This window comes from Strongylocentrotus purpuratus, unplaced genomic scaffold (genome assembly GCF_000002235.5).
Source record: "Strongylocentrotus purpuratus isolate Spur 01 unplaced genomic scaffold, Spur_5.0 spur5_contig_844, whole genome shotgun sequence".
Lineage (NCBI taxonomy): Eukaryota > Metazoa > Echinodermata > Echinoidea > Camarodonta > Strongylocentrotidae > Strongylocentrotus > Strongylocentrotus purpuratus.
In genome coordinates, this window is record NW_022145551.1 from 2131791 (window position 1) to 2158866 (window position 27076).

The 27076-nt window shown below is 38.7% G+C and overlaps 3 protein-coding genes across 3 annotated transcripts; 2 read left to right on the plus strand and 1 right to left on the minus strand.

The window, feature by feature from the left end:
* The first annotated feature begins 3698 nt into the window (after positions 1-3698).
* Positions 3699-8440, plus strand: LOC115926107 (putative ankyrin repeat protein RF_0381). The gene is made up of 5 exons (XM_030990572.1): positions 3699-3733; positions 4216-4424; positions 4719-5020; positions 5963-6517; positions 8372-8440. The coding sequence occupies exons 1-5, from the start codon at positions 3699-3701 to the stop codon at positions 8438-8440; spliced, it is 1170 nt and encodes a 389-aa protein (XP_030846432.1).
* LOC115926304 lies at positions 8255-10513 on the minus strand. Its single transcript, XM_030990956.1, has 3 exons — positions 10230-10513; positions 8898-9187; positions 8255-8651 (listed from the first exon to the last, which is right to left on the minus strand). The coding sequence occupies exons 2-3, from the start codon at positions 9132-9134 to the stop codon at positions 8460-8462; spliced, it is 429 nt and encodes a 142-aa protein (XP_030846816.1). The 5' UTR covers positions 9135-9187; positions 10230-10513; the 3' UTR covers positions 8255-8459.
* A 12626-nt stretch (positions 10514-23139) lies between these two features.
* Positions 23140-26364, plus strand: LOC105441325. Its single transcript, XM_030990575.1, has 4 exons — positions 23140-23341; positions 25020-25313; positions 25591-25820; positions 26293-26364. Exons 1-4 carry the CDS (start codon positions 23140-23142, stop codon positions 26362-26364), a joined length of 798 nt encoding a protein of 265 aa, XP_030846435.1.
* Positions 26365-27076: the final 712 nt, after the last annotated feature.

The following is a 27076-nucleotide window of genomic DNA, read 5'->3' on the forward strand; positions in this document are numbered from 1 at the left end:
GACCAGCAGAACATAAAAAAGGCTCTTAGACTAGATAAAGATTCCATGGCCTTTTGGGGATAGGAATCAGCATCCTCCACGCATAATTAGTGTTTTAATTATTTTGTAGTAAGATACGTCAGTAGAGAGTAATTTATGCTACTTTATACGAATTGTGTCATAAACCACGTAAAACGAAGACCGCTTCTCCTTTGTTTGGTCATTACTATTTCTCTCCTTGAAAATGTATACGTAGTTTCATGTGAATGGTTGTCTCCTTGATAAGACGAACAGAACAAACTTGTCCACCCTTTATTTAAGAGTGAAATGGAAGGGGGGGGGGGGGTCATAACTGCACTCATTTGATATCTATTGAAATGCTGATAATAGCCGAAATATTAAGGCCGGCTCACATAGTAGCGGCAAAGACCCCGCGAAGGCGACGGACGTGAAAATTACACATTTTGGCGGCAAAGCGTCGGCAAAACGGGAAAATCAAGATTCGCTGGGAACGACCTTCAGCGACAACACGACGGCAATGAACGCATGGCTGCAGCAGGGAACGGAGTCTAGCGACCAAAATAGGACGTTGTCTGGGCGGCGGCTGACGATTTCTCGACGGAGCCCGGCAACAAGGAATAAGGTCAGACGGGTGGCAGTGGATTGGCTGGCGACAAAGAACGGCGGCTGACAGTGGGTTGCGACGACGAAGACGTGAATCAACGGCCGACATCAAAGCCTTTGTGTGTGCGGGTCACAAAACGTGAAAATTCGCACTAAAACTTTAAAATCGTCGACCATCGTTGCAAAATCGTTACCCATCGCAGATCACTGTTGCAATGCCGCAGGTACTCGCAAATGACCCGCCATCAACAGTCATCAACCGTCACCCTCCGGCCAAAAATAGCGATCCATCGTCGCACCAAGGTCGTTACAATTTAGTTAATTTCCGCGCAATGTGTCGTCAGGGTTCGAGATGTGACGTCACTTGCCGTTTTTCGCCGTTAATAATGGTCGTTGACAACGACAACGACTACTAACGAAATTGTGACTAACCTAAAAACGACTAGAGACGGAATAGCAGGGCATTGAAACGTCAAAGAAATGAGGGTTGCGGTGTCCAGCGAAATCTGAACGGAATCACAACGAATTTTTTTGCCGCCACAATTTTTTTAACTTGATGAACATTTGCCGACGGTCGCTAGCGGAATAGGTCAGTTTAACGTAGCTTGCGGTACCCCATATTCGTTATAGTGTGAGTCGACCTAAACGAGGAGGAAAGAGAGAAGCCTAACAGTGGAATACGAGTGACAGATACTTTAATTGCGATTTAGTGCATAGGACTTTGCATATAGACTTTGGAACTTGTTGAAAACGACAAAAATAACAACTACACATTGCGAGAAGAAGAAAAAAACAGTGTGTTGTTTGCTGATGTTTGTAACAGGCAGAATGCAGTTGGTGAATCTGCTAGAAATTATTCAGAATCTTAATCGTAGCAATTCGAGTCGAGTGTAATGAGAGAAGTAGACGATCAGAATGAAGTGTGCTAGATTAGGATGTCTGGTAAACCGGTGCTTCTTCAAGTATGGAGGATATAAATGGACAGCTTCATGAAGCATCATTGAGGGGTAAAATGAAAAACGTCCAATAAATAATAAAACAGGGTGCTAACATAAATCAGACAGACCAAGATGGAAACACAAGTTTACATAATGCGGTGAAGAAAGACCATAGAACCGTCGCTGAGTATCTCATAAAGAAAGGTGCTGATATGGACAAGACAAATCCAGATGGACAAACACCCTTACATCTTGCTGCATCACTCGGACGTCTTAAAGCAACGAAATACCTCATCAGTCAAGGGGCTGAGGTAAATAAGCAAAGTAACGACAGTTTCACTGCATTACACCTTGCTGCCTTCAGTGGCCATCTTGATGTCACCAAATATCTCATCAGTCAAGCAGCTGATATGAATAACGGAGTAAATGACGGTAGAACTGCATTACACCTTGCTGCTCAGGTCGGTCATCTTGATGTCACCAAATATCTCCTCAGTCAAGGAGGTGATGTGAAAAAGTAAAGTAACATCGGTTTCACTGCATTACACGGTGCTTCTCAAAATGGTCATCTTAATGTCACTAAATATCTCATCAATCAAGGAGTTGATATGAATAGCGGAGTAAATAACGGTAGAACTGCATTACACCTTGCTGCTCAGGTCGGTCATCTTGATGTCACCAAATATCTCCTCAGCCAAGGGGCTGAGGTAAATAAGGAAAGTAACGACAGTTTCACTGCATTACACCTTGCTGCCTTCAATGGCCATCTTGATGTCACCAAATATCTCATCAGCCAAGGAGCTGATATGAATGAGGGTGATAATGACGATGAGACTGCGTTACACCTCGCTGCTCAGAGGAGTCACCTTGATGTCACCAAATATCTCATCAGTCAAGGAGCTGAGATAAATAAGGAAGATAAGAATGGTTTCACTGCATTACACGGTGCTTCTCTGAAGGGTCATCTTGATGTCACCAAATATCTCATCAGTCAAGGAGCTGAAATGAATAACGGAGTAAATGACGGTAGAACTGCATTACACCTTGCTGCTCAGGTCGGTCATCTTGATGTCACCAAATATCTCATCAGTCAAGGAGCTGAGGTGAATAAGGAAGATAAAGACGGTGAAACTGCCTTACACCAAGCTGCCTTCAATGGTCATCTTGATGTCACCAAATATCTCCTCAGTCAAGGAGGTGATGTGAAAAAGGAAAGTAACATCGGTTTCACTGCATTACACGGTGCTTCTCAAAATGGTCATCTTGATGTCACCAAATATCTCATCAGCCAAGGAGCTGATATGAATGAGGGTAATAATGTCGATGAGACTGCGTTACACCTTGCTGCTCAGAAGAGTCACCTTGATGTCACCAAATATCTCATCAGTCAAGGAGCTGAGATAAATAAGGAAGATAAGAATGGTTTCACTGCATTACACGGTGCTTCTCTGGAGGGTCATCTTGATGTCACCAAATATCTCATCAGTCAAGGAGCTGAGGTGAATAAGGAAGATAAAGACGGTGAAACTGCCTTACACCAAGCTGCCTTCAATGGTCATCTTGATATCATCAAATATCTCCAAAGTCAAGGAGGTGATGTGAATAAGCAAAGTAACGACGGTTTAACTACATTACACGTTGCTGCCTTCAGTGGTCATCTTGATGTCATCAAATATCTCCAAAGTCAAGGAGGTGATGTGAATAAGCAAAATAACGACGGTTTAACTACATTACACGTTGCTGCCTTCAGTGGCCATCTTGATGTCACTAAATATATCATCAGGCATGGAGCTGGTATGAATAACGGAGTAAATGACGGTGAAACTGCATTACACCTCGCTGCTCAGGTCGGTCATCTTGATGTCACCAAATATCTCATCAGTCAAGGAGCTGAGGTGAATAAGGAAGATAAAGACGGTGAAACTGCCTTACACCAAGCTGCCTTCAATGGTCATCTTGATGTTACCAAATATCTCCTCAGTCAAGGAGGTGATGTGAAAAATGAAAGTAACATCGGTTTCACTGCATTACACGGTGCTTCTCAAAATGGTCATCTTGATGTCACCAAATATCTCATCAATCAAGGAGTTGATATGAATAGCGGAGTAAATAACGGTAGAACTGCATTACACCTTGCTGCTCAGGTCGGTCATCTTGATGTCACCAAATATCTCCTCAGCCAAGGGGCTGAGGTAAATAAGGAAAGTAACGACAGTTTCACTGCATTACACCTTGCTGCCTTCAATGGCCATCTTGATGTCACCAAATATCTCATCAGCCAAGGAGCTGATATGAATGAGGGTAATAATGTCGATAAGACTGCGTTACACCTTGCTGCTCAGAAGAGTCACCTTGATGTCACCAAATATCTCATCAGTCAAGGAGCTGATATAAATAAGGAAGATAAGAATGGTTTCACTGCATTACACGGCGCTTCTCTGGAGGGTCATCTTGATGTCACCAAATATCTCATCAGTCAAGGAGCTGATATGAATAACGGAGTAAATGACGATAGAACTGCATTACACCTTGCTGCTCAGGTCGGTCATCTTGATGTCACCAAATATCTCATCAGTCAAGGAGCTGAGGTGAATAAGGAAGATACAGACGGTGAAACTGCCTTACACCAAGCTGCCTTCAATGGTCATCTTGATATCATCAAATATCTCACCAGTCAAGGAGCTGATGTGAATAAGCAAAGTAGCGACGGTATCACTGCATTACACCATGCTGCCTTCAAAGGTCATCTTGATGTCATCAAATATCTCCGAAGTCAAGGAGGTGATGTGAATAAGCAAAGTAACAACGGTTTAACTACATTACACGTTGCTGCCTTCAGTGGCCATCTTGATGTCACTAAATATATCATCAGGCACGGAGCTGGTATGAATAACGGAGTAAATGACGGTAGAACTGCATTACACCTTGCTGCTCGGGAAGGTCATCTTGATGTCACCAAATATCTCCTCAGCCAAGGGGCTGAAGTGAATAAGGAAGATAATGACGGTGAAACTGCATTACACCTTGCTTCTAAGAAGGGTCACCTTGATGTCACCAAATATCTCTTCAGTCAAGGAGCTAATATGAATAACGGAGTAAATGACGGTAAAACTGCATTACACCTTGCTGCTCAGGTCGGTCATCTTGATGTCACCAAATATCTCATCATTCAAGGAGCTGAGGTGAATAAGGAAGATAAAGACGGTGAAACTGCCTTACACCAAGCTGCCTTCAATGGTCATCTTGATGTCACCAAATATCTCCTCAGTCAAGGAGGTGATGTGAAAAAGGAAAGTAACATCGGTTTCACTGCATTACACGGTGCTTCTCAAAATGGTCATCTTGATGTCACCAAATATCTCATCAATCAAGGAGTTGATATGAATAGCGGAGTAAATAACGGTAGAACTGCATTACACCTTGCTGCTCAGGTCGGTCATCTTGATGTCACCAAATATCTCCTCAGCCAAGGGGCTGAGGTAAATAAGGAAAGTAACGACAGTTTCACTGCATTACACCTTGCTGCCTTCAATGGCCATCTTGATGTCACCAAATATCTCATCAGCCAAGGAGCTGATATGAATGAGGGTGATAATGACGTTGAGACTGCGTTACACCTCGCTGCTCAGAGGAGTCACCTTGATGTCACCAAATATCTCATCAGTCAAGGAGCTGAGGTAAATAAGGAAGATAAGAATGGTTTCACTGCATTACACGGTGCTTCTCTGAAGGGTCATCTTGATGTCACCAAATATCTCATCAGTCAAGGAGCTGATATGAATAACGGAGTAAATGACGGTAGAACTGCATTACACCTTGCTGCTCAGGTCGGTCATCTTGATGTCACCAAATATCTCATCAGTCAAGGAGCTGAGGTGAATAAGGAAGATAAAGACGGTGAAACTGCCTTACACCAAGCTGCCTTCAATGGTCATCTTGATGTCACCAAATATCTCCTCAGTCAAGGAGGTGATGTGAAAAAGGAAAGTAACATCGGTTTCACTGCATTACACGGTGCTTCTCAAAATGGTCATCTTGATGTCACCAAATATCTCATCAATCAAGGAGTTGATATGAATAGCGGAGTAAATAACGGTAGAACTGCATTACACCTTGCTGCTCAGGTCGGTCATCTTGATGTCACCAAATATCTCCTCAGCCAAGGGGCTGAGGTAAATAAGGAAAGTAACGACAGTTTCACTGCATTACACCTTGCTGCCTTCAATGGCCATCTTGATGTCACCAAATATCTCATCAGCCATGGAGCTCGTATCAATAAGGAAGTAAATGACGGTAGAACTGCATTACACCTTGCTGCTCAGGTCGGTCATCTTGATGTCACCAAATATCTCATCAGTCAAGGAGCTGATCTGAATAACGGAGTAAATGACGGTAGAACTGCATTACACCTTGCTGCTCAGGTCGGTCATCTTGATGTCACCAATTATCTCCTCAGCCAAGGTGCTGAAGTGAATAAGGAAGGTAATGACGGTTCCACTGCATTACACCTTGCTGCTCAGAATGGTCACCTTGATATCATCAAATATCTCCTCAGTCAAGGAGCTGATGTGAATAAGCAAAGTAACGACGGTATCACTGCATTACACCATGCTGCCTTCAATGGTCATCTTGATGTCATCAAATATCTCACCAGTCAAGGAGGTGATGTGAATAAGCAAAGTAACAACGGTTTAACTACATTACACGTTGCTGCCTTCAGTGGCCATCTTGATGTCATCAAATATCTCACCAGTCAAGGAGGTGATGTGAATAAGCAAAGTAACAACGGTTTAACTACATTACACGTTGCTGCTCGGGAAGGTCATCTTGATGTCACCAAATATCTCCTCAGCCAAGGGGCTGAAGTGAATAAGGAAGATAATGACGGTGAAACTGCATTACACCTTGCTTCTAAGAAGGGTCACCTTGATGTCACCAAATATCTCTTCAGTCAAGGAGCTAATATGAATAACGGAGTAAATGACGGTTCCACTGCATTACACCTTGCTGCTCACGATGGTCACCTTGATGTCACCAAATATCTCACCAGTCAAGGAGCTGATGTGAATAAGCAAAGTAACGACGGTTTCCCCTTACAAAAAAAATCTCTATGGTACACCATACAAACACCATAGCAAATCTACCATAGATTACCATACAAACACCATAGCAAATCTACCATAGATCTACCATTCATTTACCATAGAACTAATTAAAATAATTGGGACAAATTTATTCATTTATTCAAATTAGGCCACACCTACATATTCTACCATAGAGCCACCATTCATATACCATAGAGCCACCATAGAGTCATCATTCATCTACCATAGAGCCATCATTCATCTACCATAGAGCCACCATTCATCTACCATAGAACCACCATTCATCTACCACAGAGCCACCATTCATCTACCATAGAGCCACCATTCATCTACCATAGAGCCATCATCTACCATAGAGCCACCATTCATCTACCATAAAGCCACCATTCATCTACCATAGAGCCACCATTCATCTACCATAGAGCCACCATTCATCTACCATAGAGCCACCATTCATCTACCATAGAGCCACCATTCATCTACCATAGAGCCACCATTCATCTACCATAGAGTCACCACTCATCTACCATAGAGCCACCATTCATCTACCATAGAGTCACCACTCATCTACCATAGAGCCACCATTCATCTACCATAGAGCCACCATTCATCTACCATAGAGCCACCATTCATCTACCATAGAGCCACCATTCATCTACCATAGAGTCACCATTCATCTACCATAGAGCCACCATTTATCTACCATAGAGCCACCATTCATCTACCATAGAGCCACCATTCATCTACCATAGAGCCACCATTCATCTACCATTCACTACCATTCAAAATACGCAACAAAATGTTACGCTTAATTGTAGCATTTTGAAATGGTATATTCAGAATGGTAGTTTGGGTCTTGATCTATGGTTAGCAGAATGGTGGCTGTAGTGCATTCTATAGTACACAGAATGGTGACTATAATATATTGAATTTTTGAGAAATCTAAACTTAAATGTTAACTTACAATACACACATGATGCTTATTAAAAAAATGAATTGAATGGAAGTGGCAGGATGTATTTGGTTTATATCAAAAGTTGTATGCATGTACATATGCTAAAAACTAAAATAAAAGGCAAGTAAAAAATATATCACATAAACATGTACACTATAAACTAAAATGAAAGGCAAGTTCGTAATTGCAACACATATTACTTGGACTTATTCTACTAAGATGTAATAAATACCCACATATATATCACCCTAGTTCCTATAAATAATCGGCAAGTTAAAAAGAAACAACTGAAATGTCATATACAGTGTGTACGTAAACATGACTAAAATGAAAGGCAAGTTAAAAATATATAAACATGTACAATAAAAACTAAGGCACTGAGTTGCAGCACAGGATTGTTCTAAAACATTGTATAAACATGTACAATAAAAACTCAAATGAAAGGCAAGTTCATAATTGCAACACATATTACTTGGACTTATTCTACTAAGGTGTAATAAATACCCACATATATATCACCCTAGTTCCTCTAAATAACTAAAATGTCATATATAGTGTGTATGTAAACGTGACTAAAATGAAAGGCAAGTTAAAAATATATAAACATGTACAATAAAAACTAAGGCACTGAGTTGCAGTACAGAAAATCAGAAATGTTCTAAAACATTGTATAAACATGTACAATGAAGTTCAAGTCAAAGAGGTTGTATGTGAGTTCGAAGAGGAGCAGAAAATACAAGCCTTGCTGCTCATTTTTGGAGTCTCTGAAGGCGATCAAGGTCCCTCTGGCTGAGAACACTGAAGACCCAACCCTTTCTATACTCAAACTGTTTACATGATTTTGATAGACCCTCTGTGTCAAACAATCCCCCCTGTATCGATCGGTATCACTACCCCCACCCCATGATTCGATGTGTAACCTCGTCTATGCCATGTTCCATCGTAGGGCACTGCCACGTCCACATGATCATTTTCCCTGATGGTCAGATCCTTGTCCATGGCCCTTTGACGTAGGCATGCTGCCACCTTCTTCTTCTGATCCTTACTGGTCTGCAAAAAAAAAAGAGTTTGTAATAAATAACAAGTAAATTTCAAGTTCCCTCAGGCCCCTTACTTATTAGACCCTATTACAAATATTTAGATTTGATTAATTTTCATCCCTTGATTTGACAAGAAGGGATATTGATGTACATGTATTATACTATCGACCATAACTAAGAAATAAAAATATGTTTGGATTAAATGTACGTACAGCTAAGATAATGTAATGAAGAAAACACAAGGCTGGTGACTAACCTCTTGGGATAAGGAAGATAAAGTGGCTATGTGCCTGTTGTAGCTAGGGGCTTCGACTAGTGGGGCTGTTCCGAGGATGGTCAGCAAGTCGCACAAGCTATCCCGTGCCAAACCAACCTCCGTTGCTGCCAGAGTAGCTCTGCGGTTTATTTCTGCAGACTTTCCACGTCCTTCGCATTCATTTTCTGATGAAGAGAATGTCCTCTCCTTCTTGCAAATGAAGCAACCAAGGACCATGGCGCAGTTCAACCCATTCCTCTTTGACAAATTCTCCAGAGGAATGAGATGCCCTGTAAAAGATATCCAAAACACTTTATGGAACAGGGAAAATATTTTGAAAAGCACAATCCCCAAATAATAACAAAGTGCTAGTTATGACATACATGTAATATATTACACAAATACACATTTTCACAGATTTCACGACAATTCCGATGCCCCCACTTCGATTCACCATAGAGTAAAGGAGGGGTTTTTCGGCCACTTAAGACAAAATCCTATTTGTTTTACTCTTTACTTCCTATTTATTATCATTTCTTGTTCAAATCATGAAGCAAATACTATTATTATTTAAACAAAGAAAGAATCCCAGAAAAAAAATCATGAATTGCCATGACAACATTCATTTCAATTTTCACCGTTTCGGAGGTAGTTTTCGGCCTAGCGAGGCAGTTTTCGGCCGCATGTACAAAGTCAATAGGAAGCAAGCAAGCGCGCCATGCGTTTCCCCACTGATCTATAGCACTAGCGGCCGGAGCAGGTATCCCAAGCCGGAGCTTCCCGTGCCGAAAACTACCTCTTCGGTGATCAGAAATTGGAATCTGAATTAGACAGAGATATCGTGTGTGCGCTGCGGTATCCGGCTGCATTGATTAAATACATGCGATGAGATACTTTTGAGCTTGCGACTCACACAAAATCGGACTCTAAATCTGAAAAATACTTGAAATAAAGCTCATTTTATGGTACCCATATTCCTTACACGCGTAAGATACTTAATTTTTCAGATTCGGGGAGCGGTACCGCCGATTACATCGCTAAAATGTGATATTTTAGGATATATTTTCCATTGCAAATGTGGTTCTTCAGTGACTCTGGCATGGTATGGTATGTGTGGGATATATGATATGCTGTTATGCGATGGATTTTACAGGGATTTTACCATGCATCCAACGGATCGGCCGAAAACTGGTGATGGTCGATTACCCCCTCCTTTACTCTATTCTTAATCATTTGATTTGGCTTTTTGAGCCAATCACCCCTTAAGCATGCAATACAATCTCTAAGTAACAGTTTGCAAACTAAAAATATTGTTTGATAGTAAGTACATACCTCCCAGACACACGTGAGCCTTTTGCAAAGCAGCTGCAAGTTGTGGGCCACTAATGACGCGGATCTTCACATGTGGGACCAGGGCCAAAAATAGGGCTGTCCAAACACTTATTCAGGGAAAGCTTCCTCGATCTCTGAATTAGCTGTTAGTTCTTCTGGCACCTCTCCAGCATTCATGTTACTCTTCTGTAATATCTGGTATTGATCTCCTTTGAACACCTTCCTCTTCCTCACATATTTTGGAGTTTTGCGAAGCATTTTCAGTGAGTAGAAATTGGAGACCAACGGCCAATACCAACGGCTAGAAGAGTTATTCAAATCTTGGGCACAAGGTGGCAGCAAACAGCCCTTGTTATCTACTTTCTGCTGATATACATTACTTGTTACAATTTGGTTTAGAATTTTTAATTTAATGATTTCTTTAATTGATTGAGACTAATTGAGTGCAAACAGAGGCAGTGGAGCGACTTCCAAAGTGGGGGGGGGGGGGGGGGGGGGGGGGGGGGCACCAACAAAAAGGGCACTTTCTGGAGAAAATAAATAGGGCACCTACAAAGGGAAATCTCAAAGCGAACATATATATTTAAAAAAAACAACATTTGTATATACCCCCTATATTGTGATTAGATTATCAGGGATAATTTCAATATTTTTTTTATCTTTATAAATAAGATTTGTGAGGTCGCAGTGCGAAAAATTACATCAATTATAAAGAAGAAAAACCCAATCCTGATGGGTCTATTACATTATCATAACAGAAGACTGAAAAGACCCTTGATAAGTGCCATAATTATAACATCTATAGAAATGCGGGTGTGCTTTGGGTGATATTGCTCTTAGTAGCTGGAAATTAGGGGCACGTGAAGAGAGGAAAAGGGGACACTTATCGAAAAGGGTGACACTTATTAGAAAAAAAAAGGAGCACATGTCAAATTACAACGGGTAATTATCAGAAGGTGAAAATGGGGCACGTACGTATCATTGTTAAAGGGTAATTATCTGAGGTGAAAAGAAAAGGGGCACTTATGAGAATAAAAAAGGGGCACTAATAATAAGGGGAAATGTTCATTTGTTTTACGAAAAGGGGCACCGATCAGTTTTTAATAGGGGCATTTAATACGAGGGGAAGGGGGGGGGGGATTTATGAGAAGGGGGAAGTGCAGGCTATTATTAAAAAGAAAAGTGGCACATGTCAAGATAAACGGGGCACTTATGAGAGATGAAAAGGGGGTAATTATGGGAAGGGGATGGGGCACTTAAAAGAAGGAAAAAGAGCATTTATTAGGAAGGGAAGGGGGCATTTATGATAAAGGGAAGGGGCTCTCTTTTAAATGGGGCAAAATAAAAGGGGCAGTTATTGAAGATGAAAAGAGCACTTATCAGGAGGAAAAGGGACACTTGTCAAAAATAAAACGAGTACCTCTCAGAATTTAATAGGGTCATTTACTAGAGATGGAACGGGACTATGAGAATGAAGATGGACTTAAGAATGAAAAGGAACTGTTTTCATAGATGAAAAGGGGGCATTTATGATAAAGGGAAGGGGCTCTCTTTTAAATGGGGGCACTTGTTAGAAAGGAAAGGGGCACATGTGAAAATATAAGGTGTGCTTATCCGAGTTAAACAAGGGGTAGTTATTAAAAGGGGAAAGGCCCCTCTCAGATTTGAATAGGGAAATTATCAGAGGTGAATGGGGCACTTATCAAAAGTGAAAAGGGGCACTTCTCGTATCTGAACAGGGGCACTTATGAGAATGGAAAATGGACACTTATTGCAAAGGAAAACCGGAACTTATCGAAGGAAAAGGGGCACTTTAAAAAAATAATAGGGGCACTTTTTACAGTAAAGGGGCCCTTTTTATGTAAAAAGTGCCACGTTAGAGCCACCATGGAGTCACTAACCACTAGAAATATACCATAAAGTCATCATCCACCATAGAGCTACTGCTAAAGTATCTTACACCACAGGGATATACCATTCAACGGAAATACCATATAATATACTCTACCATATATCATACCATAGAAATACCATACACCATACCCCACCATACAGCCACCATAGAGCTACCATAGATCTACCATTCACTTTAGAGCCACCATAGAGTCACTAACCACCATTAATATATCATAAAGTCATCATCCACCATAGAGCTACCACTGAAATATCCTCCACCATAGGGATACCATTCAACAGAAATACCATAGAAATATATTCTACCATATAACATACCGTAGAAATACCATACATCATACAGCCACCATAGAGCTACCATAGATCTACCATTCACTTTAGAGCCACCATAGAGTCGCATAACCACCATAGATATACCATAAAGTCATCATCCACCATAGAGCTACCACTGAAATATCCTCCACCATAGGGATACCATTCAACAGAAATACCATAGAAATATATTCTACCATATAACATACCGTAGAAATACCATACACCATACAGCCACCATAGAGCTACCATAGATCTACCATTCACTTTAGAGCCACCATAGAGTCACATAACCACCATAGAGTCACATAACTACCATAGATATACCATAAAGTCATCATCCACCATAGAGCTACCACTGAAATATCCTCCACCATAGGGATACCATTCAACAGAAATACCATAGAAATATAGTCTACCATATAATATATCATAGAAATACCATACACCATAGGACGGCATCAATGATATACCATTGACCATAGAACTCCACCATTCAGCAATTGTGTGGTATACCATAGAAATATATTCTACCATATAATATATCATAGAAATACCATTCACCATAGAGCCGTACCATAGGAATATCATAGATTTTTTTTGTAAGGGTCACTGCATTACACCTTGCTGCCTTCAATGGTCACCTTGATATCAACAAATATCTCCTCAGTCAAGGAGGTGATCTGAAAAAGGAAAGTAATAATAGTTTTACTGCATTACACCTTGCTGCCTTCAGTGGCCATCTTGATGTCACCAATTATCTCATTGGCCTAGGAGCTGAGGTGAATAAGGAAGATAATCGTGGTAGAACGCCGTTACACTTTGCTGTTAGTTACCTTGGTGTCGTTAAAGTCCTCCTGGCAGGAGGAGCACGTTCTGACACAGAAGACAGTCAAGGACATACACCTCTACAATTTTCTTTAGCCCTCGGGTACCAAAACATCGCTGATCTATTCATCGACCATTCGAATTCCAAGGTAATCATATTAAAACACACTTTATTTCGAATTCATCCAACTTGATGTATTTAATACATGCATGTAGAATAACAAGAAATGAAATTCAAATAAGTGAATATTAGGGATAATTATTTTTTCCGATTTGAGCACCAACATTTTTGTATCACCAATAATAACCGTACGTAATTTTAACACCAGTAAGACTTCAACGCTGTTTGTTTGTATAGACTGTTTTAGACAAGTTTCAATGCTTGATTAAAACTTATTCGAATCAGTGGATTAAATTGAGCACATGGCAGTAATTGTGTTTACAGAAATATGGCTTTCCCGCCTACCATTACAAAATAAAAATAAAATCCCAAGTTTTCATGCTGCGTATTTTCTTATATCCCGCTCGCCCAGAATGATTTAACTGATATCCATCTTGCCATACAACACGGTCGCACCTCCATCATTGAAAAGTTAGTTTATGAGGGAGCTGATCTCGATGTACAGTCAATTGACGGCCAGACGTGTCTGCATAAAGCCATCAAACTCTGCTACAAGAGCGTGAAAATTGTGCAAAAGACTGCCACACTAAGAAAGGTGAGCCATACCCCAGTAATATCAACGAGACCGACACCAGACCGAAGAGAGTCTGAACAATAAATTCCATTACGGCCAAATACTGGTCAGTTTTGGAGTGTACATGGAGTCGTTATTGTGGTGTCTATGTCATATACTGCTCCTCTAAATCATTAGTGAATACTAGAATTTGATACCCTTGATTGGCCAAATAAAATGTATAAGTTCTAGTGTGGGCGTATGTTTGTGTGTGTGGGGAAGTTTACAACGAAAATAGTGATTTCCACTACTGTGATGCCAAGAGACAGCGTTATAATATGCGTATGATGCTCATTCACCCTGGCTATTGATAGACGATACTGTTCTAATAATAAAAAAGTATAATTTTGTTTGTATGTTTCAGATATCTGATGAGTATTACAAGGGCGAACTATCTCCCGAGAAGGCCTTAGTGTTCTATCTCCTAGACAATGGAGCTAGGTTAGATGTGAAGGATGAGAGAGGCAACCTACCAATCCAGTATGCCAAGGACGAAGTGATCAAACAGATGATTTTGTCTAGGTGATTCTTTTCAGAACTAAAAGAATATTTGTCCCATCAGCCATGTCACTCGTACGACAAGATATTCATCAAAATCTTGCTCTTTTGATATTAGGTTTATGGAATGTCATATTTCAAAATAGAAAGTCAACTTAGTTTTATTGTAAATCTTAACAGTTGATCATATATAAATATATGTTGTTCGGACAATAAAAGTGTACAGTGTGTGACAACTGAGACAATTAATATTTCGGGGCTATAAGTCAGGCCTACTAGGTCGACTTGTATATCTTTGTTTTCCCTCTACTCTTTTACTGAGATGGACAGTAAGACATTTTCTACCAAATTCGTTTAGAAGATATTTTTCTATCTGTGGTTCTTTAAAAGTTGTTATTTTGTGTGTTTTGTATTTTACGGCATTACCAGGAGCAAAGGTATAATATGTTCTTCTTTTTATGTGTAATGGTATAATTAGAGCTTCAATTTTTGTAATAAAATTCTACAGTTGTTCGACTTTTGCTTATATCATGTATGTCGTTTTATATGCGTTTGTTTTTACAGCCCATACAAATTACTTTTTATGTATGATTAATTTCAGATTACCTTCTTTAGAAGAGATCCAGTCTTATCGAGGTAAGAAAATCCTTCAAACACAAACAGCTTTTCCCAGTGTAATAGCTATATAATTGGTTTTGATATATATATATTTAAGTCACGGATTAATAACAATGACTAAATATGGCATTTCAGGTTTTCCATCACGAAGAACAAGGGATTTGATTATTCATTGTCCGTGTATTTTACTTGAATTAATCTCACGTGTGTGTAATTGATTATTTACAGATGTCCATCAATAATATATGATTATTTACGTCTGGGGACCGAATTTTAAGTCACCATCCGACAGACGTGACTCAGTTTCGAACCTGCGTCCTCAGCTTAATCATTGTGTAACTTCCATTATAAGCTGGATTACAGGCGCACGCCACAAAACTTACCCGTTTATCTCCTACGAACAATACAAGTGTGTATGTCGAACCACCTCTTAGGTTAAAACCAATGGACGAAATATGATTTGTCATAGGCCTAATTAAAATATTAGAAACAAGTAGTGAATATCAGAGTCTGGGTAATTAACATAACCTTTGGAAATGGTAATAAAGTCAATTTGTATTCGTGTGGACAAGACCGAAATGAAAACTATAATAATATGTTATTGGTTTTTCATTCCAATGATTATCCCGATGTGCATATAAATTTACTTTGTTGTATATGTGTATATATATATGTTCTTATTATCGTGTCATTTCCTTATGTTTGAAATAAACAGCAGATGAACCATCAGCACCCGCCATTGTCTCTGTTGAAGTCGAAAGAAATACAAGTAAGGAGATCGAACTAGAAGACCATGGCGTATCTTTGTTTATTCCTCCGGGGGCTGTTCATCAGAATGATCCGTGCAAGATCACCCTGACCCTCTTAAGAGACCCTCCTAGTGTTGACATCCAAGATGATGAATCAGTGGCCTGCTACGGGATCAGATGTGATCCTCCAAACATGATCTTCCACCAACCTGTTAAGATAAGGATACCGCACTCTACACTGGCCATCAACCCTGATCGAGTGACACCAGACATCGCTTCCCATCTATGGGATTCAGAAAACGGTAAGTTCATGTGGAAAGATGCTGAAACTGACGAAATCTGATGTCCTGAGATCTCTTTCCAGCAAACCAGGCAAAGCATTTTCGGGATAACACTGAGGAGTTGTGATATGTCAACAAGTAAACTGCTTTCCTAGCAGTCGGGTAAAATCAAAAATAAAAATAAAATCAATAACAAATAAATTCTCAGTAACTATGCCCCGTTATTTTCTATGTCTCCATTGCAGGTAAATGGAAGCTATGCTTGACTAAAACTTGACTCTTAAATCCTGATTTTTGTTATTGTGGACTTAGATTGTGTTCTAAATAATTTCAAGTTGGTAGGTCTAGTTATAGGTATCGCCGTCATCACAGCGCCATAACATCGAGGGACAATTTATAACTCCAATTTTTCCGTTCAAGTTTTCAATAAAGGGAAACTGGTGTAAGGGGAGAGTTGGTGCGTGTTATGAGGGCTTATTAAACTTTATACCATTTTAAGTAATTATTCTCCACAAAGACACCATTACTTATTTAAATTTTTGGTTTCACCATATACAGATGCAACAGTCTAAAGGACAGGTTGGCTCCATTGCGGAAATATACATCTTAAAATAAACGCATTTTGTTTTGTTACCCACTGGCAACAGCTCTACCAAGAACATCAAGAATGAGATCATCCAGCTCACCGGACGAACCACCATATTGCAGAATGTACAAGGGACATCTTGAGCTGTATATTGGTCACGGTGCTGACTGGTGGGTTCTTATTCCTCTTGAACAGCAGGTGATCCGACACCAACTTATGTGCACTCCATACATCCCAGAAACCGTAGAAAGAGGCAACGAGATTGAAGTTCATCTTCATGTGCATGCCGATGTTCCTGGCATGGATGCGGTTAGTACAGCATGTTAAAGTAGATATTCATTGATTTTAAAAACTAACTTTATTTTCATTATTGCAAAGCTGAAACTTTGATTCGACAAGGTTATCAAAATTCAATGCTTGGAAACATTCGAAGTAATTATTATTATAAATTACAAAACGCTTAAATACAACCCCGGCATAGCACCTGAAGAGCTCTCTGAGCGCTGCTGAGATGTGTGAGATCACAGTATGGACATGACTTGCACAAGCAGACGATGCCCCATGACATCTCACATATTTTCAGTGCCTGTGTTTTCATCTTCTCTTGACTTCTTTCTCTTACTTCACTACCGTCAGGCTAAATGAATAATTTATTGCCTCACTCTAAACCCCGCGCATGGTTTTATTTTGATGACAAATGCAGTGATACAAAAATAAAGGAATCTGTCGCCTGTAAACAAAATAAGACGCCATTGTATATTCAGCTGCACACACCGGGGTATGTTCGGCGTTTCAAGAGGGAACAAAATGCCGTCCGTAATATCATTCCGGGTTTTTTCAATTTGAAAGTCTGGTTTCTTTGATTGTTAATTAACCCCTATCCTGTGTCATATCCCCTTTTGAATGGTTTGACATGCCATTACATTTATATACACTAAACTCATTATAATTTGAGAAATAATAGCTTTGCAATTATGTTCATTCTCTATGGGATGTCGTCTGCTTGGGCAGTGTTGGTCCATATAGTGACGTCATTAAACATCGTTATTTTTCCGGCGAATCTCTCGTATATCCCAACTGCTATGGAGGTGGTTGTATTTGTATTTGTTATAAATCACCCGATATGTAGTTGACCTATAACTTGTACGATGGCCTTCTGTTAGCTTACCAGTTTCTAGTGGTACATTAGTTGACATATTTGTGATTTTCTTTGAATTTCACCTTTAACGTGTTCTATTAGTGAATTTTTAATTTACAGTCATGTCAACTACTTCAAATTTCTGGAAGATGTGAAGGTTGTTGTTTAATAAATCCAACTTTCTAGGCTTATTAGTTGCAAGGTCTCACAGCTTGCTAACATCAGACTTCATGGGATTTCCTAGAAGTGTGATTCATATTGCTCCGTTTGTTTCATTTTCATTCGCTGGAACATTGACAGCACAAACCACTGACCTCTACCTCCTGGACGGATCATCGACCATTCTCGCCCGTGATAACAGTTGAAGTGGGCTCGCACGCGCGGCGGCCATTTTACACTTCCAAGAGCGATACGTCTCACTATACGTTACGTACTAAAAGGCTATATTGTCTGACTGTTCATGAATATTCATGTTTTTGGTTACCTCGGCAAAATGCTTGCCTTTACTAAATGAAAAAAATTCGGTGGGGGTTGGATGAAATGGACATAATGAACATATCAGAACTGATCTATGATAATTCATGCTTCTTATCCTTCGTGTGCTTGACTTATAACCTTACAATCGCGTGGTAAATTGAATCCAAAGTTCGACTTGTTGCCTATACAATGTTGGTAACAAGCATAATTTTCTCGGATAGTACCAGAATGAAGTACGGAATGGCATTCTAATTTCCCCAAGAATCATTCATCAGCGGCCCATGTGTTTTTCCGAAATGCTATCTGAGAAAAGTCGGGTGAACTACCAATTTTCTCGTATCGATGTTTATGAATTCCATGGAAATGAAATTAAATGGAATCATGATAATTACTGAGAAGATAGTGTTGTTTAGTGAACACCGGGTATATTCCAATGTTGTCGAGACAAATTTCCATGAAAACCCGAGAAAATTTCTGCTTCATTAGGCCATTGTTTTACTTTATTGCTTGTCCTCCTTGCTTTGAAAATAGGAAGTTCTACATGATGAGAAGCATCAGGCGTACCGCAAGGCCCATCGTTCGGTCCCATTTAGCATCATATCTCATTCAGGTGACGTTACAGTGGCACGTGATTGTGAAGGGAAGATCGCAGAAACTAAGGTACGATAATCTGTTTTGTTCTTGAAGAGGAACTCAACTCTGATATGAAGTTGGATTAAGTAAAAGCAGAAAATGAAAAGAATAGGTCAGTGAAAGTTCAGCGAAATCAGATTGAAATGAAAAAAGTTAGGAATATTTTAATTCAAACATTCCCCCACAATTTTAGAAACTATTAATGATTTCCCAAGCTCCTTATTTTCAAATGAATGTTTAATTTGTGTAAGTCTGTTATTAAGACATAATAATACTGTTTTTACACTTGTTTTGCTTAACCCCGTAGGCCTACTTTGTTTCACCCCGTACTATCCTTAAACCCGTACTAACCTTTTTGCCTTTTCACACACATATTTTTAGTCCTGTACTAGACTACTGCCCTATCCGGAAAACTGACCCCAAGGGCGACCCCCCCCCCCCCCCCCGCCTTTGGCATCTACCCCTGGACACTTACCTCTCAAGGAAATCCCCCCAAGACAAAAAGCCTCAAGACAATTAAGTGTGCGTGGCTGAGGTATTTTAATTATCAACTACAGGGGTACCAAAATTGTGCAAGCGAGCGAAGTGACCAATTCAATTATTAGACTAAGCGAAAGAAATGTCGTCATCACATTGACCAATATTTGACCCGTGAGAAATGTTTGAAAAAAGATACAAAGAGATCACTTCATTATCTGAAATCGACGTGGCAGGGGGCAATGTTGTCAATTCGAAATTAACGAGGTGGGAGGGGGTGGAAGGAAAGAGCCTTCGGTTTAAAAATGTCAGAGGCAAAAATGCCAGAGGTATTATCACTTTCGTATAAGCCTGTATTTGTAGGTTTACATTTAGTGGGGTAATTGTCCAGGGAGGTAATTGTCCTGTGTGTAAATATCAGCAGTGATTGCCGGAATCTTTTTTCTCGGGGCAAATTGTCCTGACGAAATCGTCCAGGGGGAAGTCCAGGTTTGTCCTAACAAAATTAGAAAAGTATCACAACTCAGTTGTTTTGGAGAGGTTCCAATGAACAATTTTTTTTAAATCGCGTCTTTTAAACGTACCTGGCAGGAACTAATTCCTTGAGATGCTAGAGCACCTTAGTGGCAATTGGCAGCACAGCTAAAGCCGGGGTAATAATCTCCAAGGTTGGAAGCGCTTAGTGATTGTAATAAACGCTATATAAAAACTGAGTATTATTATTATTATTATTATTATTATCTTTCTTTCATTATAATTGTGTAAATCTTTACTGAATATCTGAAACCCTAAAATCCAGAAAATAATTCCGAGTAGGACACGTATTAACCTTTACCCAAGATACAACACACTTGAAAATGCCTATTTCGGCCAGCACGCCGAGCCGCGCCGCACTATAGCCCTTCTATTTAGTAAAAGCCGCTTTCTTTGGTCTAAAGGATAAAGAGTATGAAGAAAATAAATGACATAAAATTGCAACCTTGGATACGAAACTCATTTTCTCTTTATTTTCGGGGATTCTTTCCAGAAACAATTTTGTTTTGTTTTCTAATACTCTTACTTTTTCGTCCTTTAGCTGCTCTCTCTCAAGGAAATTCACAACCGAATGAGACATAATGTAGTCTTAAAAGTGCCCCCGAATGAGGAAGATACTACATTCAACGTAATAAACATCACACTTACACAGTCTGGGAAACTAGGGGTGTCTCGATCAATGTCATTCGTCATTAGATGCGAAGGTTTGTCTGACAATCTTTAATCCGTCCCAGCATTTTAAAAAAGAGGGATGGACTATTATTATATTTTCCTCTTTTTTTGACGAGCTTTACATGGTACATGATAAATATAATGAACGTTATTTTCGTCCATGTTATTTTTCCTTAACATTCTTAGCTCTGGTTGTTACTTTCATAATGAACGAAATTATCAGTTTCGTGTAAAGTATAAAGATATACCTGCGTAGGCTCACTATACAATTCTTTACTTACTAGCAATTAATTGGTAGACATTACATATTCACTGATATCTATACATAATTTTCAATCATTGGAATCGTTTTTCCCTGGACATTTATTTGGGACTATAACTGTCTTTTTTATTATAATGATTTTTTGTGTAATGTCTTAATGCTTTTACATTTTCTTTTAAAACTTGTTATCATCGTATACATGATTGCAGATGAAATCAAGATTCCTGAATTTACTCCAGTTATCCTGTAAGTATGTCGTTATCAATCTATTCACATTTTTTAGAAATAAATTAATGTTCGATTAAGGTGAATTATGATTCATTTTCTTTTCTAAGTTGAACTACAATTTTGTAAAGATATTTAGTGAGGCACAGCGTAATGGCTGAAACACAAGGTATTCATATTCTTGCAATGTTTTTTTTCTTCTCTTTTTTTACGAAATTAAAATGGAATTTAAAAGATTCTTAACATCTTATAAGGCCTAACCATGCAGGAAATGCATACATTTTAAGATGAAGAAACAGTTACAGGTATTTGTTTTACAGAGAAATCGAAGGAACTTCTCGAAATGACCTCCCTGATGTAGACGTCCAGAAAATCGCCGAAGAGCTTTCGATAGACGATTTTTATGACCTGGGAGTTGCACTTGGATTCCATATACAACAACTGGATGCATTCGAGTATAAGAGGCTCAACGACAGACAAGGGGCCATCTTCGAAATGTTGATAACATGGAAACAGAGACAACTACCACATCAAAATGTGAAGGAAGTGCTTCTTTCACTCCTGAAGTCTGAAGAAACAGAGGCAGATAATACGAAAATAGCAGGTTTAACTGTTCATTTGAATTTATCAGCAGATTCTTAACACTTTTAAGCATGCCAAACATAATCCGTGGTGACTCAAAACATATAGTACCTTTTGATTTAGTTATACGTACCTCTATTGTTGCTATGGAGGAAACACAGTTTGACGCCAGTGATGATCATTGACATCTTTAGTGTGGCGCAAAATGTTTCTGGAAACGAGTTCCACAAAGACGGAGCAATGGATGAAAAGGCGCGATCTCTATTTCACTTAAGATGAGCCCATTGGTTTTGTTTTAAAATGAACTGCAACGTATTATAAAAGCAGAAGAACAAAAAAGAAATCGACTTTAAAGAACATGATGTAACAAAAAGGACACAAAAATAAATATTATAATGTTAATATTTAATAATGATAACAACAAAAATTTAAAAAAACCATAACAATGAAGAAATGATATTTACATATTTATATTGATGATAATAATAATAATGATAAAAATAACAGTAATAATGATGATAGTAATAGTAATAGTAAAAACCATAGAGTGCGAAGATTTCATATTTCTAAAATACATTAACCAATTATGGAAAAAGTACATTGTGAAAAAACATATTCAAAATTATGTTTTCAAATATCTATTTGTACATTTTCTCATTTGTGGTTATGCAGACAAATCGAATCTAACTATATTTTGTTTTTGTTTTTTTATGTGCAACAATGACGTCCTTTGTATTTGGTCACCGTACTCCAGATATTACTCCAACCGGGTAAGAATATTTTTTGGCCACTAACCCTCACCGTAAATTTTCTAAACCAAATAAACCCAGAGCAAATGTCGCAGCGCCAAAAGTTAGAACATCAAGAAGGTACTAGATTATCAAAGAGGAAGTCCACCCTGATAATTAGCTGGTGTTAATAAAATCCGAAGCATTAGCGAAACAAATTAGTGAGAGCTTGAGCCTGAAATAGGACACAAATAATATCTCTTAAGTTGTCATCATTAGTAATATAAATATACTATTAGTGAAATAAATATAGTGAAGTATAAAGGTTAAAGGTTGACACAAAAGAACGCAAAATGAAGGTATACTTTCGGACTGCGGGTCAAGCGGATTACGTGTTTCATTGATTTAATTTTGAATGATGCATGGCTTCATTTGTTTATACATGTAAAATTATTGCTGGTCGAAGCAAGCGATCTATCCTACTGCATGACAAAAATCCGATTGACTGGATTACAGCTTTTTTGGAAAAGCAGTTCGCTAAACAAAAGTCAAAATAAACTTTAATTCTAGTATAATAAACATCCTTCCTTCTCAATATATTTAGTGACATTTCTGACCAATACTTGCTTAAATTGGCTCGACATATCAAGTCGAAGGACTTCATGGAGATTGGCACAAAGCTTGGATTCAGTCGGAATAAGCTTGAGAACTTCAAACACAAGACAATGCAGAATCGCAAAGACGCTAACATCCAAATGCTCTGCACGTGGAAGGCATCTCAAAAATCGGGTGCTAAAGCGACCGAGACGTTAAAGTGCATTTTTGAATCTGTCTCCTTGGCATCGGCTGAGAATACAGGCAACTGTTCGTCATTCATGAGTACGCCAATCCCTATTTATTCTATTCTTTTCTGTTGTAGAATAAAAGGACATTAACATTAACACAAATACTTCATGTTTACTACATTTTAGCAAAGTTATGTAGAGCTTTTATTTCTTGACTGTTATGTGCCATTAGTGTCTCGAAATAGGTTTACTGGAATTTATTCTTAATTATATTCTTAACCCTAACTTTTGCAATGCACAACACTGAAATACAAGTTGAACGGGATGCCAGTATGCCGTGAAACCATATTTATTATCCAGTTAGTTAATCTGATTATAAACCCGTAGGAAGTAACAGTGTGTTCACGTCCCTATGTTAGCAGAAAGGGTGAAGTCTTCTGTTGAGCCTACTGGTACAATAATTTGGGTTCAATGTGAATAAATGATTGAAAACAATAAAACAGTGTAGTTATCCCTTTTCTACTTCATTTTTTCCAGAGTATAAATCAGTAAACATTTTCTTCACGCTAAATGGACATTGACTAATTGTTAGCCTCGTTTTGATTGGTCAAGCCAATTTTCTTTAACATCATTTAGACGAAGAGTTTTCCCAGATGGAAGGGGGGAGGGGTGTCAAAGAATCATTGATATTGTGTGTATATGGGGGGGGGGGCATCTGCCCATTGCCCACATTTTCAAATCAAATCAAATCAATAACTTTAGGTTGCTATAACTGTGCACTGGAAAGGGATATAAGCCTCTCCTTTGCATAGGATAATTGTCCTTGTATATGGCCAACTTCCTAGAAAATGTCGAAAAAAGGCACCTTTCAATATTTCGAAGAAATACAAATCACACAAATCATGATTTGTACTTAAATTTGCAATGTTAATTGATCCCAATTCCTCTGAAATTGGTATCAAAATGTAGATAATTCAATTTCCTTTTACATGACACCAGACTCATCATGGTGTTTCAAGGTTTTCTTAAAGCATTATTAACAACAAAATGTTTGTGTCAAGAGGACCCTTTTTTGGACGCCCTCTCCGATTTAGGGATGTTCGTTACAATTTTTTTTTTTTTAATGTGAAATATTGTGTATTATGATCAAATCTTTTCGAATATTTCGCTTATAAGTAAAAGAACAACCATTGGACAGGCCCCATGAGTAATTAAACGAAACACGTAAATAAAAGAACCATTCTAAGGTCACGATAGCCTAATACAATGTACTTTATTGCTTGTAGACAAAGAAGAAGAAAAAGAAGACGAAGAACTGGAAGGAAATTCTACTTCACCGCCTGAACAAGCAACAGAGCAGAGCGAGTCTGTAGATCTTGAAGATATGTCGATCATCAGAAATTCAGTTTCGGGTATGTCACATTAGGTCTAAGGGTGGCCTTTCACAGTATAATGGCTGCCATAACGTATGTATAAAGTATGCTATTAAATACGATAACTAAAGTCTATCTATCTTTATATAGAGAAAGATTTAAACTTGTATATTGAGGCAACTCAAGAACAACAGAAAAAATGTCCACTTTACACATGTGGACTTTCTAGACAGGTTATACAACGCACGTTTCTCTTTTGAGGGGGAGACAATATGTATAGACACTATATACATGTGGCCTTTATAGGGGTGGCCATTAAAACAGGTTTGACTGTACATATATATATATATATATATAAAACATATTCTATTTCATAAATCATAGATGGAGATGGAACCAGTGAAGACTTCGACCTATGTGGAGGTTCACCTAGTACGGGCGAGCAGTGTAGCGTTGCTCTTCCGGTGAAGAGTCTGTCTTTGGCATGGGAACTGGGGAAAGCCCTTCGTCTGGATGATGACGTCATTGTTGGTTTCGTCGCACCTTCTGATTCTGCAGCAATGAACAGACTAGCATGGCAACTCCTCAACAAGTGGTGCAAATGTTTAGGAAGCCAGGAAAAGAAAGTACTGATGACAAAGCTTCTTCAAGATTACAACATCCAGGATTGCAATGCAGGTTTGATACAATTATGGCAATTTTTAAGCCGTACTACGGTAAAGTCTTTTCCCAATCACGTTTATAACTATCAGTAGAAATCACTTTGGATGGTATGTGTGATTTTACAGTGCGTATGTAGTATTAAGAGGTGAACAGGATGATGGAAAGCTGTAATTACTTTAAATATTAGAATTATAAGAATTCTTAGTCCATTTTAAGAGGGGGAATACGAAACGACACGGACAATCATGGCAATAAAAGACCAAATTACAATTTATTTTTTTATTTTCCCCAGGTCGTGATGAAATCTCCTCAAAGATTTGCACAACTCCAGATCTACTCGACCTCTCCCGGCGCCTTGATCTAGCAGGTTCTGACATCCTGCAGGCCATGATCACATCTGTGTTCATTCCACCAACTTCAATACGACGCATCGTTCTACAAATGCTTCAAGAATGGGTACGACACGGAGGAACAAGAAAGAGGCTTCTCGAAATTACAAAAGCTTTTCATTCTAATGACGCAGCAGACAAAATTGCAACAGGTAACATTGAACTTATCACAATTTCGTTCAAAGTCTTCCTTTTTGGGATTATTGAATTAATTTATTTCCATATTTCCTTACAAATAACAAAACATTATACATAGTAATTATTCAACGCATTAATTACATAATTCTAATTAGGAACAGAATATTAACATAAACAAAAGCAGAAATACAAAATAACATAATACTACACGCAAATTAATGTCAATGTGGGGGATTATAACAAGAACATATAAAGAACACCCTGTGAATAAAATATTTGGCATATCCTGTCTAATTTCGACCACCTTCACATCAAGAATTTACGTAATCTTACTGCAGGTGTTTTTGAACCTTTTTTTAATGACTTATTCAACTTGTATGTACATGTAATTCTGGTAACGGTTACCCGTGTATTATCCGGACATGTCTTTCATCTGTTAATTGTGTCTCTGAATCATCTGTTGGTAGCAATGGAACATCACCCAGGTTTCCTGGACCCCTTCTCTCATGGCATCATTGATCACGACGGTGGAGAGCTGAAGCTAGATGAACTGAACATCAGAGTATCAATCCCTGCAGGAGCAATCCCAAAAGGGATGAGATCTGTGGTCACCCTAAGTGTACCTGGTCGTTGTTCATCTAAGATTCCACTTAAAGATGGAGACGTTCTCATTACTCCAGTCATTGAATGCTCTTTCACTAAAGAATTTCTCAAACCTGCGACTGTAGCTCTTCCACACTGCATCCATCCGGAACAACATCAAGATGACTTACGTGTTAGCCTTTACACCAAGTTAGGACCAGGTAGGCCTTTTATTCTTCTTCTCTGTTCTCTTTTGTACAAATTCTCGTTTGTTTTCTAAATGTGCAGAAGAAAAGGCTTAAATTTTAATTTCCAAACAATTCCAAATGATCCACCCTTGTTTATGAGCCACAGTACGAGGTAAAATTATTTAGTTATGTAAATAGTTTTTAGTAAATAAATCTCCTTAAACGTTTCTTAAATGATGGTGCATGATATGTCATTACATATATTCATATTATATGTTAGGGGCTGGCGTGTTTGTGATTTTACATGAATATTTTCCGTTTGGCTTTTGTAAAATTGACAAAGCTTTTTTTTCCTTCTCACTCTTCTTGCATTTGTCAAGATATATTTGGTTACAGGAGCTTACTTCCAAATACATCAAGAGACTTCCATATCTCGGAGGGCATAGTTGGTTTCTCTACGCGTCATCTTCAACTCTGGGGA

Bases quoted from the DNA above. Each gene is read 5' to 3' on its own strand.
- LOC115926107 (XM_030990572.1), top strand. From the start codon at position 3,699: ATGTCACCAAATATCTCCTCAGCCAAGGGGCTGAG. The intron at 4,425-4,718 runs GTATGAATAACG...TCATTCAAGGAG, and splicing joins TATCATCAGGCACGGAGCTG to CTGAGGTGAATAAGGAAGAT. The intron at 5,021-5,962 runs GTAAATAAGGAA...CTTGCTGCTCAG, and splicing joins TCCTCAGCCAAGGGGCTGAG to GTCGGTCATCTTGATGTCAC.
- LOC115926304 (XM_030990956.1), bottom strand. From the start codon at position 9,134: ATGGTCCTTGGTTGCTTCATTTGCAAGAAGGAGAGGACATTCTCTTCA. The intron at 8,652-8,897 runs GTTAGTCACCAG...TTTTTTTTGCAG, and splicing joins TATCTTCCTTATCCCAAGAG to ACCAGTAAGGATCAGAAGAA.
- LOC105441325 (XM_030990575.1), top strand. From the start codon at position 23,140: ATGGAGATTGGCACAAAGCTTGGATTCAGTCGGAATAAGCTTGAGAAC. The intron at 25,314-25,590 runs GTTTGATACAAT...TATTTTCCCCAG, and splicing joins CATCCAGGATTGCAATGCAG to GTCGTGATGAAATCTCCTCA. The intron at 25,821-26,292 runs GCAGACAAAATT...ATCTGTTGGTAG, and splicing joins CTTTTCATTCTAATGACGCA to CAATGGAACATCACCCAGGT.